This window comes from Numida meleagris, chromosome 19, assembly GCF_002078875.1.
Source record: "Numida meleagris isolate 19003 breed g44 Domestic line chromosome 19, NumMel1.0, whole genome shotgun sequence".
Lineage (NCBI taxonomy): Eukaryota > Metazoa > Chordata > Aves > Galliformes > Numididae > Numida > Numida meleagris.
In genome coordinates, this window is record NC_034427.1 from 2,252,011 (window position 1) to 2,270,525 (window position 18,515).

Here is an 18,515-nt window from a genome sequence, read left to right on the forward strand (position 1 = left end):
CAGGGTGTACTTCGTCCTGGTCTGGAAGCAGTTTTCCCAACTTTGGGTAAGTATATTTATATATATGTGTGTGTGTGTATACACATTTATAAATATATATATATATATAAAGCTATTTATACAACAGCAATGGACCTAAAGTGCTCTTATTTAGCATGACTGGAAAACATCATCTGATATCCTCCCACCAGAAGAGCTGTGACTGCGTGTACCTTATAGTGTGACTCTGTCTCCTCTTCCTGAGTAGAGCTGGAGGGAGATGGTGTAGCAGACTTGCTCCCCGGGGGTGATGGGGAGCCATGGGTGACACCACTGCGCATCCCCATCTGTGAAATGAGCTGCGACTGGCTGAGGGCACCCATGGGGCCAGCCAGCATGGCGGGGCGGTTCAGCAGCGGCACTTGTCGGTTGGACTCGTAGGACGCGGCATCCGAGTGGACCATCTCCTGGATCTGAGTAAAGAAGAACATCACTTTGTAATTTAAAACGTATTCGGTTATTTGTGATGCTGCCAAATCACTTTACGACGCACTCTTATTGACTGATTCTACAGGGATGACAAAGTCTTCCTCATGTCCCTTCCAAGCAAGCCAAGAGCAAGAAATGAGTCGAGTGCCCCGGGGGCTCAGCTCCTGCCGTCTCCCTGCCTACAGAGATTGCAGAGAGGTGCTAAATTGGCTGTGTACACACCAGTGTGTGTGCCCAGAGTTGCCCCTGCCCATCTTGGAGACCAGTGATGGTGGCACTTGCCAGTGGGTTGAAAGAAAAATTCACAAATGAGCAGTCTGGGGCCAAATCAAAACTAGAAGTCAGAGCGTCACTTATGTCCAGGGCAGTTTTTTCTGTCTCTTTGCATCCAAGCTTTACTGTTGCAGACACAAGTCCATAGCTGCTCAGCAACATTGTGAATTTGGGGTGGTTGGCTGGCTAGCTGTGGTAGTGATGCAGCTTCAGAGGCTGAGGATCCCCAGTGTTCTGTTCCTGAACAACAACTGGTGCTGACCTTTAGTAGCTGGACAGGTGAAAAAATATCCCCTTGTCTGGCTTTGTGAAGGTGTCACAACCAACATCCCACAGCTGGTGGGTCACCAGCGCTACTGGGTTAAATCTAGAGGCAAAAGCCATCAGGGAAATCTCAGGCCCCCATTTCCACCATGCTGGACTGCCTTATCGCTGTTACTTGGGAAAAGAGGCCGACCCCCACCTCACACAACCTCATTTCAGGGACTTGTAGAGAGCGATAAGGTCTCCCCTGAGTCTCCTCTTCTCCACACTGAGCCATCCCAGTTCTCTCAGCTGCTCCCCATCACACTTGTGCTTCAGACCCCTCACAGTTTCTCTGCCCCTCTCTGGACACACTCCAGGGCCTCAATGTCCTTCTTGCAGTGAGGGGCCCAACGGTGAACACAGCACTTGAGGTGAGGCCTCACCAGTGCAGAGTACAGATGGAGATGCCTTGCTCAATTTTAAATACTGCTGCTGATCTTGATCACACTCAAAATGAACATAGCACAATAACATCCAGAGAAGGGCAAAGCAAATTCACAATCAGAAGAGACCAGAAGTGATATAGATGCTTGCAGGGAGATCAGAGATGAGACAGGATGCTTTGTGGCAGAGTTGCCTCCGAAATTCCCATGAATCCCTAAATCCCATTTCTCTGTTCCCCTAGGAACGAGGGACATCCAATGGGACTGAAGTGACCAATGCCAAACAGCTGCAGGGACACAGGGACACTGCACTGGCCATTGGTACTAGCTCTGCCTCCTGAGGCTGCTGAGCTCACCAATCTTGGAAGATTTAGAAGAAAAATGTGGGGCTGCCCCACTGCTGAGCCCAGAGTCCATATTTCCCCCTACTTCTCCACCCCCTGGCCTTGCAGCACTGAGCTGCCCCCTGCACGGCCAGGTCCAGACCCAGCTGAGCAGTGAGCAGTGGGGGAGAAAGCAAACCCCATCGGAAACACTGTTTTTTCCCTTTTATATTAATCTGATTAATGTTAACACGAGCTTAAAGACCCAGGCTTTATTTATTAACAACCTTCATTTCCGATAAGCCCGCTGAGGTGCAATCTCTCATTACCAGGGGAGGCTTGCCAGCTCCATTAGCAGCGCATGCAGAAAGAAACCTGGGGAAGACCTACAGGGGCTCGGCAGGCTTCAGAGGAAATAAATCCCAATGCAAAACCAGCTTTAGAGCTGCAGGTCAGGAATCAGGCGCTCTGAACAACACAAGGCAGCGTGCTCTGCTCTTACTTCCCCATTCTCCATCAGTAGAGAAGCATGCATTAGGAGAACAGACTTTCCTAGCTTTGCCCGGTTGCTGTATTAATTACACAGGGATTTATCATGCCTTGCATTTACACAGCAGCAGGAGTTTGGCTGAGGCTGGCTTGGCGGCCACACTGCACTGCTGCTTCCAAGGAAATGTGTATTTGCAAAGGCAGTGGGGCTGGATTTGCCCCGGCATGCAGCCAAGAAAACTCACTTCCTGAACAATGTGAAGTGTTATGCACTCTTCAGGTTGCCTTGTTGCAAAGGTCTGGCCTCTCCTTGCAAAATACAACAAATAAGAAATCCTGGCCAAAAAAGACACTGAAGGCATGCACGCTGCCACCACCCCTGCTAAGCAAGGCAGGGGTGGACAAGGGACTTGGGCAGGGTGGGATGCATCAGGGAGGGGATTTCTGCACGTGCAATAGAATTTGCAATCCTGGTGGGACAGGCACTGACTGGGAGCCTGCAAGGGGGGAGAAGGGCCAGCACCCCCTGGCCCTTGAGCAATGGGATCCTTCCCAAATGGTGGTGGAGGAAAAGGTATGCTCGGCTCAGATGCTGTCTGCTTAATGAAACCTTTTGTGTTCAAGGAGATGCCCTGCTAAGGAAAAGAATAATGGACTATTCTTGTTTTAAATTTAAATGAAAGAAGAGTTTAGAAGATGGGTGTTTCAGAAGGGGGAGGAGGGGGCATGAAATGTGGCTTAAAATTTTTTAGAATTTAGAATAGCTCATTCCCATTTGTAGCCATGGCAGTCTCTTGGGTAAACACCGTATTAAGACAATCTTTTTGAAACTTTTATTATGTGGCCAATAGACCGCAACAGCTCCATTTATCCATTAAATATGTAATCATACACTTTTTCTCTACAGTGCGTGTTATTTATGCATCAGAGCAGAACAAGTCCGGGAGTGCAATTACGGATATGGGACAAATGCTGCAAATGTTTACAAAAATTCATAGGTAAAAGGGAACCTGAGCCACCTAGAAGCTGACACATCCCAGCCATAGCAGCGTTTTTCCTGGGAACCCTGAAGACTCCTCACAATCAGCTGTCTATGGCTGAATATCATTAAAAATGGGCATTTTTACCTACAGTCTGCTGGATATCAGTGGTTCTGCCTAACCAAACTGCAGGCTGTCTGGGCAGTGGGTTCTGCTCAAGGGCAGCAGCTGGATCCAGCAATTGCTACTCACTACATTTCTCCCCATTACCCATTTTTTTAATAAAAAGTAAGAGTTTGCAAAGCAAGATGCCAGCTGCCCCCTCCCCAGAGCCCCTGCCCATGCCTCCTGGACTCCATTCACTGCGGTGCTGGTGATCTCAGGACAGAAGAGGGCCATTTGTCCTCTCCAAACTGAATGTGTTTAGGGTGAAAACGAAGGTGAGTCATAGAATCATAACATCATTAAGGTTGGAAAAGACCTCTAAGATTGTCCAACCCCAACCCATCCCACCATGCCCACTAACCCATGTCCCTCAGTGCCACATCTACCCTTATCTTGAACACCTCCAGGGATGGTGACTGCCCCCCCTCCTTGGGCAGCCTGTGCCACTGCATCACTGCTCTTTCTGAGACAAAATGTTTCCTGATATCCAAGCTGAATCTCCCCTGGCATAACTTAAGGCCATTCCCTCTCATCCTGTCGGTAGTTACCTGGGAGCAGAAGCGATGACGGCAAAGCAGAGCAACCCACAAAGCCTGCTGTAAGCACCAGTATAATTACCTGCAAACATAATTAACTCTGTCACCAGGACAAGCTCCCAGGATGAGTCGGATCTCACTGCCCCGTGCAACCCCAGTACCATGGGCTCACTGGGAGCTGCTGCCAGACCCTGGGCACATCTGCAGGCTCCATAGAAGCTGCTCTCCATCTCATGGGGAACAGAAGCGAGATGTGATGTAGCCATAGCTGAAGTAATTAAGTGCATCTCACTTAGCAGATTCCCAAAGGCTGCGCTAACTCAAAGACAACTTTTTTTCCCCACAATATTTCTTTTCTTTTTTTTTTAATGAATATGCAGATCAGCCTATAAAGGCTCCAGCTAATCCTCCTGAAGGACAGCAACGGGCTGACAAGCACGCAAGCTGGGCTCCTTGCCGCAGGAGAAGGGCAGGGCAGCACGGACCCCGGAGTCTGTGGGTCGGGGCTGTGGCCTGGGAATCCCCGGGTGTGCTCCTGGGAATGAGCCATTACAATCACATCAACCAGGGAGAGAAATTAGCTGCTGAGCAGCTTCGGAGCCAAGTTTTCCCAGCAGGCTTTTTCCCATATTGAAGTTTAAATGTAAACGCATCACCATAGCTGAAATGCTTAAAGATGATTTACTTAAAAAAGAGAGAGAGCAGGAGAGAGGGAAGCTGATAAGAAAATATATCCCCAATTACCACCCCTCCTCCTCCCGATTTGTAACTGCTCCTAATAAACTTTCATGGTCTATGTAAAATGCTTTAGTGCGGTGACAAATTTCTGCTGGAATTTGAGATGTCTTGTTCAGAGTAATAGCTATCTCACACAGGTGCCCAGCTGCTATTGTAAAATCAGTAAGCATTTAATTGAAACAAATGACTATAATAATAGTACATTATCCCTGCAGGCTCATAGCCATAACAGTTTTAATTATTGAGTTAAGAGTCAAACTAATTTATCCTTTAAAGTAACAGCCACATCTTTGGTTCCACCGATCATCCCATTATGAATATGAAGGCAGCGGGAGGAGAGGATTTACAAAGGGAGCAGTTTGTTTCTGCAGGGGCTGGGGGCACCTCTCACCTGGCTCTGTGTGTGTAGGGGGGTTCTGCCCACGGCTGAGCCTGCCCCGGGTGCTGGGGCCGAGCATCCCCTTGCAGCAGGTGCCCACTGCTGCCAGCCTGTGGGGATGGGGCACATACAAGTTTTTGGGAACCGCATCAAAATTGCAGTTCTTCATCACTCACACTGAAGCGTGGGTGTTCCCGTCTCTCCCATCCCTTTCCTGGAGCCACCCAGCTCCTCATCTCCAAATGCTTTTTTATTCCCGCAGGTGGGACAGTGTTGACCACCCAGTGCATATTAACTCTTTGTGGTTAGTTGACCGGAATCTGCAAAAAGCTCTGCACCTCCATCATTACCTGCCTACTTGCTGCATCATTTACCCACCCCACCGGTAATTATGTAATGCTTTCAGTGGTAAAAAATACAACAAACCCTGGGAAGGCAGAATGACAAACCGATCCATCAACCTCGTATCCCATTGATTTCGTGTTGTTCGACTTTCGCAATACACTTTGTGCTTCCAAGTCAAATGTCTTGCAGATGCCTAAGTATATTATGTTAACATCGTTACCTTTAGCACCCAAACCTGTAATCTCATCAAAAAAGATATCAAGTTAGTTTGACAAGATTTGTTTTCCATCAGCCCATGTTGATTGGCATTAATTATATTACCTTCCCTTAATTCTTTATTAATTGAGGCCTGGATCTGCCACTCTGTTATGTTGGTGAGAATTGATGGCAGATTGACAGGGCTGTAATTACCTGGGCTGTTCTGTTTCCCTTTTTAAATATTTGCACATTAGCTCTTTTCTCATCCTCCAGAGCCTCCCCAATATTCCAGGAATTAATAAATATCAGCATTAGTGGTACTGAGTGCTCCTCACTCTGTTATTTCAAGCCAGACAAGCTAGCTCAGCCTGCTGATTTAAAGAGGATTTGAGCAGATATATTTGAGAAAAGAGAGTTTTACGGTCTGCTCTAAATGCTACCTAATTTGAAACCCCGACCTTTCTAATTAATATTGGCAGCTTCAAATATAATGCTCTGCAACACAGAGCTCTGCTGCACAGCCATGCAGCCAACCCCAGACCACGCTCCTGGAGCTTCTCCTGTTGCAGAGGTGTTTATTTCCATCCTTCCCCAAGGGTTTTTTTTGCTTCTGGTACTGCAAAACCCACTCCATGTCTCCTCCAGCCTCAGCCACCTCCTATTTCCATGGTCCTCACCGGCAGCCACATCTCTGGAAGAATTCTGCATGAGTGTGCCCTGGAAGTTCAGGCAGTACATTCAACATCTCGGATGCTTGCCAAGCTATCCCCTCAGATGAGAGGTAACAGTGTGTTGCTCCCCAAAGAGAAGCTCTCTGGCAGGCAGAAAGCAGGACCAAGGGCTGGGTTTGGAAAGCACCTGCCTGAAATCTGCACTCAGCACTTTGACAGCCTGTGATCTAGTGGTACCACATCCTGCTATTACCGGGGGAAAGAATCCTCCAAACACAATTAACACCTCGTTATGAAGATTACTGTAACTTCTGGGTGAGAACAGTGGTGCAAAACAGGATGGAGACTGCTCTGCAAACGGGAAATATTTCTTGCTAATGTTCCCCTCGCTCCCTGTGCTGGAGGAGCACGGCCAAAAGGAACAGCTCACTACGGCACAAGCCAAATTCTGTTTTCATGTGATATGATTGTCCATCAAGCTCATTTGCCAGTCAGAGTATTACTGCAGGCTTGCAGGGGTGTCCATTACTGGCTCCCCTGAGAAGTGCCACCCAGGTGACAGACCTGCTCCAACTTGCTTCTTAAGGAGAACACCCAAGTTTTGCAAAGGCTTGGCTCATCCCAAATCCAAAATACCAAATCCTGGATCCACCAGATGTCCCACGGACAAACACTGAACTGAAATGAGGACCTGGGCAACCTGTAGCCCTGCCAGGCTGCTCACGTGCTTCTCACCTGCTCTCAGTCACAGCAAAGCCTCTAAATAATGTATTCAATAAGCCACTTCTTTTTTTTTTTTTTTAAGTACATTATTTCATGGATAAAGAACAAGCTTGATAATTCAGTGAACATGTTTGCAAATAATCTGTTCCATTAATTTCCAGCATGTTTTCTGAATACATTATTTAGTGATTTTCTAACAACCACTTGTACATGAAGGCAATCACTGCTCACCCAGGCATGACATCACCACGTCCCCAAGGCAGGGGCCAGAACTTCCCTGTGATGGGAAAATATTCAATAGCACTAGGTCCTGAGCCCCCCACCCACCCATGGAAGGTATAAAACTTAATCAGATTGCCACATCCTCTTTGTGTTTTGGCAAGAGAGTGAGAAGCAGCAAAGTGGGTGGGCAAGGAATCTGTGCAGGTGTACAGGCCGAGGAAATGAGAGTCCTGGGAGTGGGAATGGGTCTGAGCCCATGGGAGGAATTGGAAGCAGCTCTCCAGATTGGAGACACAAGACACCGTGGTGACATTCCATGGCCATGCTGCTGGGGATGCCAACAAGGGGATGGTCTGGCCCAGGTTCCGTTGGGTGCTGCTTCTGCAAGGTGGTCATGGAGAAGGTCTGAGGCTGCTTCTGGTGGAAAGAGAAGTCCTTGTGCATGTCAGTCAAAGCCAGCCCCATGGGAATCAAGGGGAGAAGTCTCTCCAGTGTGTTGCTATACATCCATCTGATTTTCATGGAAACACAGAGTCCTTTAGCTTGGAAAAGATATTCAAGATCATCACATCCAAGCAACAGCCTGACCTGAGAGTTTTCTTTCCTCTTCAGTTTTCACTTTTTAATCCCAAGGATGCTGTCAGGAAGACGGATCCATAATCCACTGTTAAAACCTTCTAAGACAATAATTAATTCAATAGCAGGGCTTGATGCACGCTTCCCAGGGTCACCTATTGCTGCAGGGGGCCCTGGACACACTCTGCAGGTCACCTCTGGCCATGGAGCTGCTCCCCAGCAGTGCAATGCAGTGCTCAGGGGGACCATCCCTTGCCCCGCAAAGCTGTCCCACAGGATTCAAGAAGAGCAGATGGATCCTTAGACGCAGAAATCTGGTTTTGTGCAAGCAGCCTTAGGGATAAATACAAGTTATGACATGTTTTATGTCTTGAGTTACAGCTCAGCCTTCTTTCTAAAAGAGTTTGAACTGCTGAGATGGACAGAAGTCCTCTCCATGAGCTCTGTTCCTGCAGACCTTGTGGTGCCCCTGGCACCCCTAGCAAAGCAGTTTGGCTGCCAGACAGCCAGCAGTCACTTTCTCAGGAAACACAATGGATGTGACATCCATTTACATTCCCTACATGACAGAGGACAATGTCAAAAAACAAACAAACAAAAAAACAACCAAAAAAACCCCACCCCACAAATAAAAAAAAAATTGGATTCAAAAAAGAAGCAAAAAGGAAAAGGAGTACAGGAGATGGCCTTTCTACCATCAGGAAGCCTTGCACTGAAATGCACCCTGTTGGGTCCCATTGCCCCATGGCATTCCCTGGTTCCTGCAGATGACTGAAGCCTTCCTGCACGGTATGGTTCACTTTGCTTAATGTTTCTCCTGGATCTTTGCAGATATTTTAGATATTGCATTTGCATCAAGCAATAGACTCAAAAGTAACAACCCGTCTCCACGTTTTATTGCGTGGAGCATTAAAAAAGAAGAGGAAGAAGGAAAAAAGAAGTAATTTTAGAACACAAGCAGAAAACGGGAAGAATACAGACAAAAATCATCCTGGTGGGATTAAGCTCTGTGAAAACAAAAGCTGGCAGCATTAGAAAGAGTTGAGTCCCACATCTGCACAAAACCACGTCACTTCAACACACCTGCAGGGAGCTACCCCTGCCTGACCCCAGCTCAGAACCCAAATATTGCTGGGATTATTGTGCTGGTCTGTGAGAAATGTCTCTTAAGAGTCACTGATGATCGGGAACACCATCACTCAGGGGAAAAACGACACTTCTGTGACTGAATATCGCTTGGGGAACTCCATGAGTCTGTAAATCCAGCTCTGCTGGAGCAACGTGAGGCAGGGACTGAAACTCCTGCCCATCAGCTCCCCACCAGCAAAACACAGAGCTGCTCTGCAGAGGGGAAACTCCGGGAGCGGCAAGGTTTGCAGCTACTCTGCTGCATCACATAAACTGTTAACAGAAGGCGCTGTCTGTTATCTGCTTGTCTTTAATTAGAGGGAATGTGAACACTTTTAAAAGAGGTGCGAAAAGCCCAAATGACGCTGTATGAACAAAACTAATTGCAGGAGGGGGCAGAGGAGAGAAACTCTTCTCTGAGAGAGCGTTATCTCCTGCCACGAGAGCCAGATGTGATAACTCCTGCTCTGCCTCACCAACAAGCAGCCCTTCTCATTTAGTTACTAGCTAATAGAACCACAGATGCTATTCCAGCACAAACTGCAGACGTGCAAAAACCAACGTAAGTGCAGAATTAAAGCTATACAACTTTGGAGAGTGTTTATTTAGGTGCCAGCAGCAGCCTTAATCTGCGCTGCCGCGCTGCCTGCACTGTGCAGTCCGTGCTATTGGATTACTGCACTGCATTAAGGGCTAGTGAGAGCTGCTCAGTCCAGCAGCATGTTGTCCTGCTGGGCTGCTGGCTGACGGATAACAGGCACCCGAGAGATTCCTTTCTTTCCTTCCACTATAGAGAGAGCTGTCTGCTGGATGGAACGATGCCATGTTTAATGGGGTTTGGCTCTGCCCAACCTACAGTGCCACCACCACAGGTTCCTACCTCCAGCCTTCATTTAATCCTGGTAATGGGAGGGATTTGGGCCATTGAAGCCACTTCCTTCCCTTCTGAAACACGTAACCCACTGCTTTTAAAACCACAAGCAACGCACAACCCCATTATAGGCTTAATTTTTTCCACTGGGATTACAAGCTGACTCTGGGGAGCTTGATCGATGGAGTCCTGAGGTTTGATCAATAAATGTCACTGATAACACACTGCATTACAGCGATGCTGCCCATTCATCAGCTTCACTAACTGCAGCCACCCAAAGGCACTGGAGCAGCAGCTGAAGGCGTGGGGAAGCCCGAAGGCAGCCTGGGATACCCCAGCCCCACAGCAGCTCCTCCTCAGCACCGATCACATTGACCTTGTTTGACGGACACAATGGGGCAACAGCAAACACTGTTGTTAGGTTCTTTAAAAACAAGTGAACCACACAGCAAAGCCAGGAGGTGAGGGGAAGCAGGAGGAATCATAGAGTCATAGAATTGCTCAGGTTGGAGGAGACCTTCAAGATCATCAAGTCCAACCACAACCCAACCATACTGCCCTAACTAACAACCCACCGCTAAATCATGTCCCCGAGCACCACATCCAAACAGTTTTTAAACACATTCAGGGATGGTGACTCAACCACCTCCCCGGGGAGCCTGTTCCAGTGCTTAACAAAGGAAGGCAGAGCACAGACAACATTCACCTTCCCAAGGGCTCACAGTTCATTAGGACATTGCTGTCTCCTCCACACGTGGTGCACCACCAAGCGTGCCACAGTGCAGGGCTGCTCTCCTCCTGCTATATAAAACGCGCTGTCTCCTGCAGAACAGCACTGGCACCGGGACAGCTCCGCAACACCTCCATCCTCCACAGCCTCAGCTGCTCCCACCACAGCCATGGGCAGGGCCCCACCTTGCAAAGGCCCAAAGCCTTCCTACAAACTTCCAAGACCAAAGCACTCTGTTTCCAACTCTACTTTGCAGGTCTTCTCCCAAACTCAGCAAACTCATCGTGTTCTTGTTCTGATCTATAGAACGCAGCAATTTCAGCTTCAGCTTCGTGGTTATACTGACAACCATCCTTGTTTTTGTTTAAAAACTTAAAGCTGCGTACAGGAGATGACCGGCAAAAACTTTTACCACTTTTGCAGACATGTTTTCCAGGAACGGACAGCATTTCCCAAGCACCCATCAGGGCACTGAGGAGGACAGGCAGGGGAGAAGCAGGGCTGCAACATGATGTGCAGTTTGCAGGGACTGAGCATCACCACACTTGCAATGTCCTGAGATTCAGGAAACGAAGACGAAATACATTATCTGGGAAGAAAGGGTTACTTTTCAATCGAAAATTAATGCACTGAATTCTGAATTAACATGTGGGATAATTAAAACCATCTTTCCAATGAATTTATTATAGGATATACAAAGCTAATTATAAATTCTCTGTTGCTTAATCCCTTGCAGTTTGCTAATGCGGCGTTGAAATCTCTTTGGCCACACTTGTTTAAATTATTCATTAGACACAGCAACAGTTGTGAACTGTAATTTAAATTGGCATCTCATGAATATTCAATTAATACAATAAACACCAGAATGTTTTACAGCACACTGCTCAATAGTTTGTGCTCGAGCCCATGTTTACACATTTTTATTAACTCTTTATAAAGGTGTTTCCTATTTATGTCGCTGATTACAAAGAGAATAAGAAGCCCCACTCATAAATATTTGTCTCATCATCTCAAGAGAGACAATGCAATTAGGCAAAGCTTCCAAGCTCATGATTAATATCGGGTGCACATCCATTCCCTCCTGTGTGCCCATCTCCCCCCACCTGGCCGTGCTGGGTGGCGCCCATGGGTGCCCTGTGCCATGCTCCCCACAGATGGTGGAAATGGAGAGAGAGATGTAAATATTTACTCCCAAGGCTTGGGCTGGCCAAAATGAGGAAATAAAACGCATCTGGAAATAAGCTCCCCGTGCACAGTAGCCTGATGGCACTCTCATCTTTTAATGGAGAGTTTTTAGCAGCAGCACTAAAAAATAATTATCGAGTGGCTGTATAATTCAGTGTGTTTTTCTATTTTAAGACAGAACTTTTTCATTTCAAAGCACGGTCCCGCTCTGAGGAAAGGCTGTAAAACGGCATCGTGGGGTGCTGCAGCTGTGCTCGTCAGTGGCACCAAGTCACAGTGCCTCGGTTTGGAAATTAAAATATTTCCCCTCAGCTGCCATCTCTACCAACAAGGGTCAGTGGTGTGAAGGCGAAGAGAGCAGGGAAGCTGTAGCAGCCATTCAGCATTGCACAGGGCTGCAAAATGTTTGCTTGGGCAAATCTTTGGTACTGGAATGTCTCAGAGCCCTGCTGCATGCGCCAGGAGTGCTGTGCCGGGCAGAGCAGATGCCCATCTCCTTGGCCCAGAGATCGAGCCACGCTGCTCAATGGAAAGGCAGCTTCTGCAGCCTGTCTTAGAGAGCTTTGCTTCCAGAGAAACAATCAGCCAGGGCATCCTCATGGACACAACAAAGCCAGCCTGCTTGCTTAGTGGTACCTCTATGGCAAAACAATGTAATTCTAAAGTTCTTACCTATCAAGCTATTTTAACTGGCTTGGGGGCTTTTAGGCTCAGCATCATGGGCAGTCACTTCCATCCATACCTCTGCCTACAGCAAGCCATGCATGTTTCGGGCCCGTGGAAGGCACTCACAGGCACCTGCAGTGCTTGCATCCACTAGGACTTCTGCTGCTGGGGACAGGGCTGGTGCACGCAGCCCACAGCCTCATTGACAAATCCTCGCTGAAAGTTGACACCTCAAGCTGAACAGCCCCTGATAAAAGACTTTAGGCAATGACGTAATGTTGTATCTGATGCTTTTTTTAAAGTACAGTTTCATCATGGGAGCCAACATTCATTGTGGCGTTTGCTCGTTGGTACCACATCTGATTTTTGAAGACTCTCTCCTCTGTTCCCCAGCGTGCATGGCAGGAGCCAGCATCTCTGCCATGAACCTTACATTCCTTTTATTTTTCTTATATTTCTCTACGGCAAAAAGCCGGTTTGACATCTCTCAATTACAGCGCGGTGCCTGGCAGCCCGCTGCTCACCCCGGCCTTTATTCCCAGTGACAGAACACACGCGACTGCCGCGCTCCTGTTGTGATGCTCAGCTCCAGATCCACCCCCCTGAGCCCTTGGAGGGCTGCACGCTGCCGCACCGCCCCACGAATTAGTGAGCGATCCCTCCCTGCGAACTGCATGGGGCTTTCAGGAGCAATCAGCGCATTTCTGTTGGTGTTCCTTCAAGCTGTTTCTCGTGTACCGCAGCTGGCATCTTGTTTCAGCCTTGTGGTAGAACAGAGAAAATCATGACACTTTGTACTGCTAATGCTTTTCTTTTTTGATCTGTGAATAATTTTCTCTGCCACTGCGGCAGCTCGCCCGGAATACCAAATGCACGTAACCGCGCCGGCTCAGCTCTGACGCCAGCCCCGTGCTGCCGTGATGTCAGTGCGTGACTCAGCCCTGCTCCCTTTCTGCTCCTGGATCTGGTTCTGCCTCTGGGAAGGGCTGCAGTGCTGAGCCCGTGCAAGCTCTGCAATCTGCATTCACACCTCTGGAAGCTGCTCTTGGCTTCAAACAGCTGCAGCTGCTTCTCCCCAAAGCCCTGAGGACCGCAGTGGGATGCTGGTGTAGCACACCCAGTGAGACAGCTCCTGGTGACCCCTTTGCTCCTGCAGGATTCCAGCCTCACAGAGCAATACAAACATTTCCTTTGAAGATTCTTCCTAAAGTCCCTGGGATTGATGCAAAGTGCAAGACACCTCTATGGCTGCACCTGGATGGACCTGTTCACACCCACGATGACACCTGCCGGGATGGTCTCCACTTTATCTAACTCCCTGGCAGCTTGCAATGTGCTTCTGGTTCTCTCTGCTAAATAGCTGGAAAAATCAACATCTGTGCAATTGCAGGCACCTAACAGGAAGACTAATGCACCTGAGCTTGATGTCCAGCTCTCCTCAAAACACCACAGAGACACACATTCCACCCCAAGGCAGGTGGTTCAGACAGGTCCATCGAGTCACACTGCAGAAGAGCCAAAGCCAGCCAGGTGACTCCAGGCCTGGAGAGCGGCTCCCACCCGGGGATCACCCCACAAAGCTGGCTTATTCATGTTGGCAGTTTCCACATTTGCAATGTTTTTAACAAAGTGGCCAGGCTCATCACTTAGTAGTTCTTATGCTCATGACTCAACGCTTGCACTACTCAGTACCTGGCAACCTTATTTATGGCTTCAGATAGAAAACCTGTTTTTTCACATATATGTATTTCTTTTTCCTAAGGACTCTGTAAACTACTGTCTCTTAAAGACTTTTCATAACTCCTTTTTCAGATCCCCTGCACCAAGCTGCAGGATCAGCTGCCCCCAAAATAGAAAAATCCACAGCCTTGGCCCCAAAGGAAAGGGCTCAGGGAGACAAGCCATGAAGGAGCACCTGATGGGAGCCATGAGACCCAGCTCCTCCTGGAAGTGCCATCAGACATGCTCCCAGCTCCAGCTTGGGGCTATAACACCAAGCTTTTTTTCCCAGAAGCTGATTACAAGCCCATAAACAAGATGCATGTGCACATCTTGCCTGTTTCATGGCACTGCTGGCTGCCCTACTTCCACGATCAGTTTGGAGAGCCTGAGAAGTCTGCTCTGCTCATATTAAATACTTGCACTTCTATCCAGTGATCAACACGGGGAAGAAAGGAGCTAGAAAAAGCTATATTTGAGGAAATATTAAACCCAGCCTTCCTTGAGCTAATGCTGTCTTCCATACCTTCAGCTCCCAGCTCTTGACAAGACTGACGTGTCTTTGTGAGAGTGAGAATGGAGCTCATGAAGTCTGGTTGCAATACGTATTGATTTTAATGATCCATGTTTTTTAAATTACAGAAGAATATGTACTACAAAGGAGCCATCTTGCCACAGCAATAACTGTAGTTATTCATCTAATTTTTCCTCTGTGACCCTTAAATGTAAGCACTAACTGAAGTCCAGTTATTATTATTCATGGTGCGCATGGCATCCAAGTGTGCCAAGTGATTGAAGGGGTATTAAAACGTCAGTGGCCACTTCCTCACACCTCTTTATTGTCATCGTATGGCCAACTTCCCATACAGCACAACCACTACAAACATGCAAATACAACGGGACGTGATTTAAAATCACCGCGAGGACTCCACTCACGACTCCTCTGCTTCCATGCACACTTCCAAGGACAGCTGATGGAGTGCAGCATCACGCCGAGGACACAAGAGCAAAAACCTGGTGGTGATAACTAAATCTTTTGACCACTCATGGGCAAGAGTAAAAATCCACATGAAATTCATGGGTGCTCCCACTTCCAGAGAAGTGCAGCACTTCCCAGTGAATGGCTCCAATAAATCAGCGTGGCTGAGCTGCTGTCGACTGAACTAAATTCACTGTACTGTGTACGGCTTTTCTACTTCACTGAGAAAGCAAAGCAAAAGGGAATGAGGCAAACTGTCACTCAGGAGAATTCTAGCTTCACTCACTCATTACGGATCATGAAATCCAAATTTTCAAAGGGACTTCAGTTTAGTCCTGGATTTTTGTCCCAAAGCACAAAAGCGAAAGGCAGGATTTCCGTACAAAATTGTTTTTCTGTGCAAACCTAAAGATGTTAACACACAACAGAAACGTGCACACAAGTCATTCCTTGTAGGATGAGGCTTGGATGTGCAGCTCTGTGTGATCCCAGCAGATCCAAGTTTCTACCCTCTAAATTCTGTGGGAATTCACAGCAGAGAAGTTTTGTTAGGTCACATCTCATCTCTAGGACTGTGAGAAGCCTGAGTAAAAACACATTCTAAAAATTCCCCTTGCTAGACCTTGTACAGCTCCACACGAAGTGCCTCCCTCAGCCAGCCTGACCATACAGGTCCTAACTACAAAATAAACATTCACTAGGTTAGCAGAGGAAATGTTTACAGAACCATGCTGCTTAGCCACACATGCACACATCCCATAAATCAGCAGTGATATTGCTCTTCCACTTGGCATTAATACAACACCCTCATCAGGGCATAATACTCTGTGCTGAACTTTGGCTCCTATCCCTTCAGGAATTGGATTTCTGCCTTGTAAAACAGCATGGCAGAACCACAGATGCTAAATTATAAAAGAAGGAAGTTCCAAATCTGCTGTGCCCTGCGTGGGACACAGATCTCTGTAATCCGCCTTACAAATTCCCTAACATGATCTGTACGGGTTCCAGCACAGCCAGTGCTCCACCAGTTCGGTCATTTGTAAAAGGATTAAAAAATCTTTTCCATCCTATCTGGGCTCCACTGTTGGGATTTCATCTTTGTGGCAAGTCATGCTTGGATGCTCCATAAATGCTGTGAAGCCTCCACTGCTGCAAGCATCCAGTGCCCGTCATGGAGGGGCTGTATTTGGCTGGGCAATGGGCAGCCACTGAGGCAGCAGTAACCCCCAGGAGTACAGATCCCATCATGAAACGTGACCTTAAAAAGGAATGGATTTTCCAACAGAGAGAACTTGGCCAATGCTACCAACAGACCCAAACCAGCCGGCTGTGGGGCTGCCATGGCCTTGCCCCATCTCTGGGGGGAGGGCAGGAACTTTCCATCCCACCAGGCCTACCAAGACAGGGAAATCAGCAAGCCCTTGGATTTTGCAGGGGATCAGCTGGGAAAGGAATGTGTCCTGTCAATCTTGTTTTCACCCTGGTTCCCTCTCTCCAAGGAATTCATCCTGAAAGGAAAGTGATTTCCCTGCAGGTAATAGCACAGCCTCCTCCCTCACATTAATGCTAATGAGATGACCAGCTGTCTGCAGTCAGTTGCTGAAAAATACAGGCTGAAATTATCAGAGAGCCTCTAGGACAGACACAGAAAACTCATACAAGACTGGAAACAAGCCATGAAAGAGTCCAGCCTGCGAGAAACTTGGAGCTGTGTGCAGGACTGTCTCCAGCACTGGGCAGAAGATCTCTGTGATGCAGCAGGTGGGCTGGCACTGGCAGATGGATGCTTTGTGTTAAGAACATGAGATCTGTGCTGTGCTCATAGCTGGAGCTCAGCTCCTGCAGAGACCACTTCTGCACATGCAAACCTGAACACGCACCTCTAGGAGGTGGCTGGCAGAAGCTGGTGCATCCTCATGGGCTGGCACTAGTGTGTACTGGAAGAGAGCAGTGGGACAGACCTTGAAGGTTTAATTTGGGAACATGCCCAAATCTCCGTCCCCACACCATCAGGATAAAAAGGGCCTAGGCTTTGGATGCAGACGAAGCAACACAGAGCTGCCTGGTGGTGCTCCAAGGAAAGGAAAGCAGTTAGCATTGCTTCAGCCATCAGTTTTAACAACAGTTTACAACAAATCAGTAGAGTCAAGTGTTATCTCTAGCCTAGAATAGACCTGGGCCAATTCCATCCTTCTCTGCATGAGACATGATATGTGTTGGATGGGACTCGGTGCTCCCACAGTTCAGATCGAGTCCAGCTAGAAATCAGTTTCAGGTTTATCACATGTAACAACTTTCTCCTCCTTTCTTACCCATCCACATTTTAACATCTACTACAGCAACCCTCCATAGTTTTGGTATCCCCATAAGCATTTAAAAAATCTCTCTTTGGTGCTTCATTTTCCTTGAGGCAGGGAGTCCCAGCATTTCTCTAGACCTGAATGGAAAAAAATCATGACTTTCCATTGCTCTTAATTTCCAAATCTCAATTCCTGTGAAGCTTCCTCACTCTTCCCTTATGAGATGTTCCCAATCCAGCTCCTCTGGCATGCTTGCTCTATGCACTTATCTCTATGCGGTTATCAACACTGAGCTCCCTTAGCAACACTGTAGTCCACTTTCCTCCTATGTCTAAATCTCTCCAGACTTTGTTTCTCCTGTTCCAAATATGTCTCATTCCTTTGTGCCACCCACAAATTTTGTCCCTCACTGCCTAGATCCAGCATTATTAATAACAAAGCATAAACCCACAGCATCTGGGGCCACAGAAATGCTTTGCGAGCCCCCCCACAAACCAAGGCACACAAGGATCCCTAAGAGCCCCTTTTTCAGCTGTTAGCCAGACAACAGCATAATACAGGGTGAGCTGGGCAGAACATGCTCCTTCTCTACAGAACCCATCCTGGATCAGGCCAGCCACTCCCTGACTGACCCCACTTTTTGCTATTCCCTTTTCTTGCTGCAGCACCTCAAATCACCCCAAATCCATCCACTTTTGCCTCTGTCACTGCACAGAGCTGCCACTCCATGCATTGCAGCATCCCCTGATGTTTACAGCTGCCTCGTGCTGCTTGCAGGACGTCTCGATCTATAATGAGAAATGCCCACTGCGAGGAGATAAGTGAGAAGTATAACGCCGACAATTTCCACGCATGTTGAGGAATTGCAGCAATACACTCCTTCCTTCGCGCGGCCGGTCGGAGAGACCAAACAATTTCCACGGTGTAAAAGGAGGGTTCGTAATGGGATTCTGCAGAGCTGAGAGACGAATCTAACCACCAGGCAGAGCATTACAGAATGCTTTCCAGCCGGCAGAGCCAAAGTGAAACACTCGGACACATAACATTACCAGCTGGCTCACTGCCATGCATCAGATGCAGGAACATTTTTCTCTTTCTGTGACAAGCTGCATCTGTAGCAATCATCATAATTTCTCTTGACACTGCATCCCACACCTCTTCG

General features: G+C 47.8%; 1 protein-coding gene across 9 annotated transcripts in view; it reads right to left on the reverse strand.

Moving 5' to 3' along the window:
- TOX2 (TOX high mobility group box family member 2) overlaps nt 1–18,515 on the reverse strand; it is a 114,944-nt gene that overhangs the window by 22,790 nt on the left and 73,639 nt on the right. For all 9 annotated transcript variants that reach the window (XM_021416447.1, XM_021416446.1, XM_021416443.1 and 6 more), the window contains one exon: nt 213–452. In XM_021416447.1, coding sequence (XP_021272122.1) covers nt 213–452 — 240 coding nt within the window. The remainder of the gene's footprint in view (nt 1–212; nt 453–18,515) is intronic.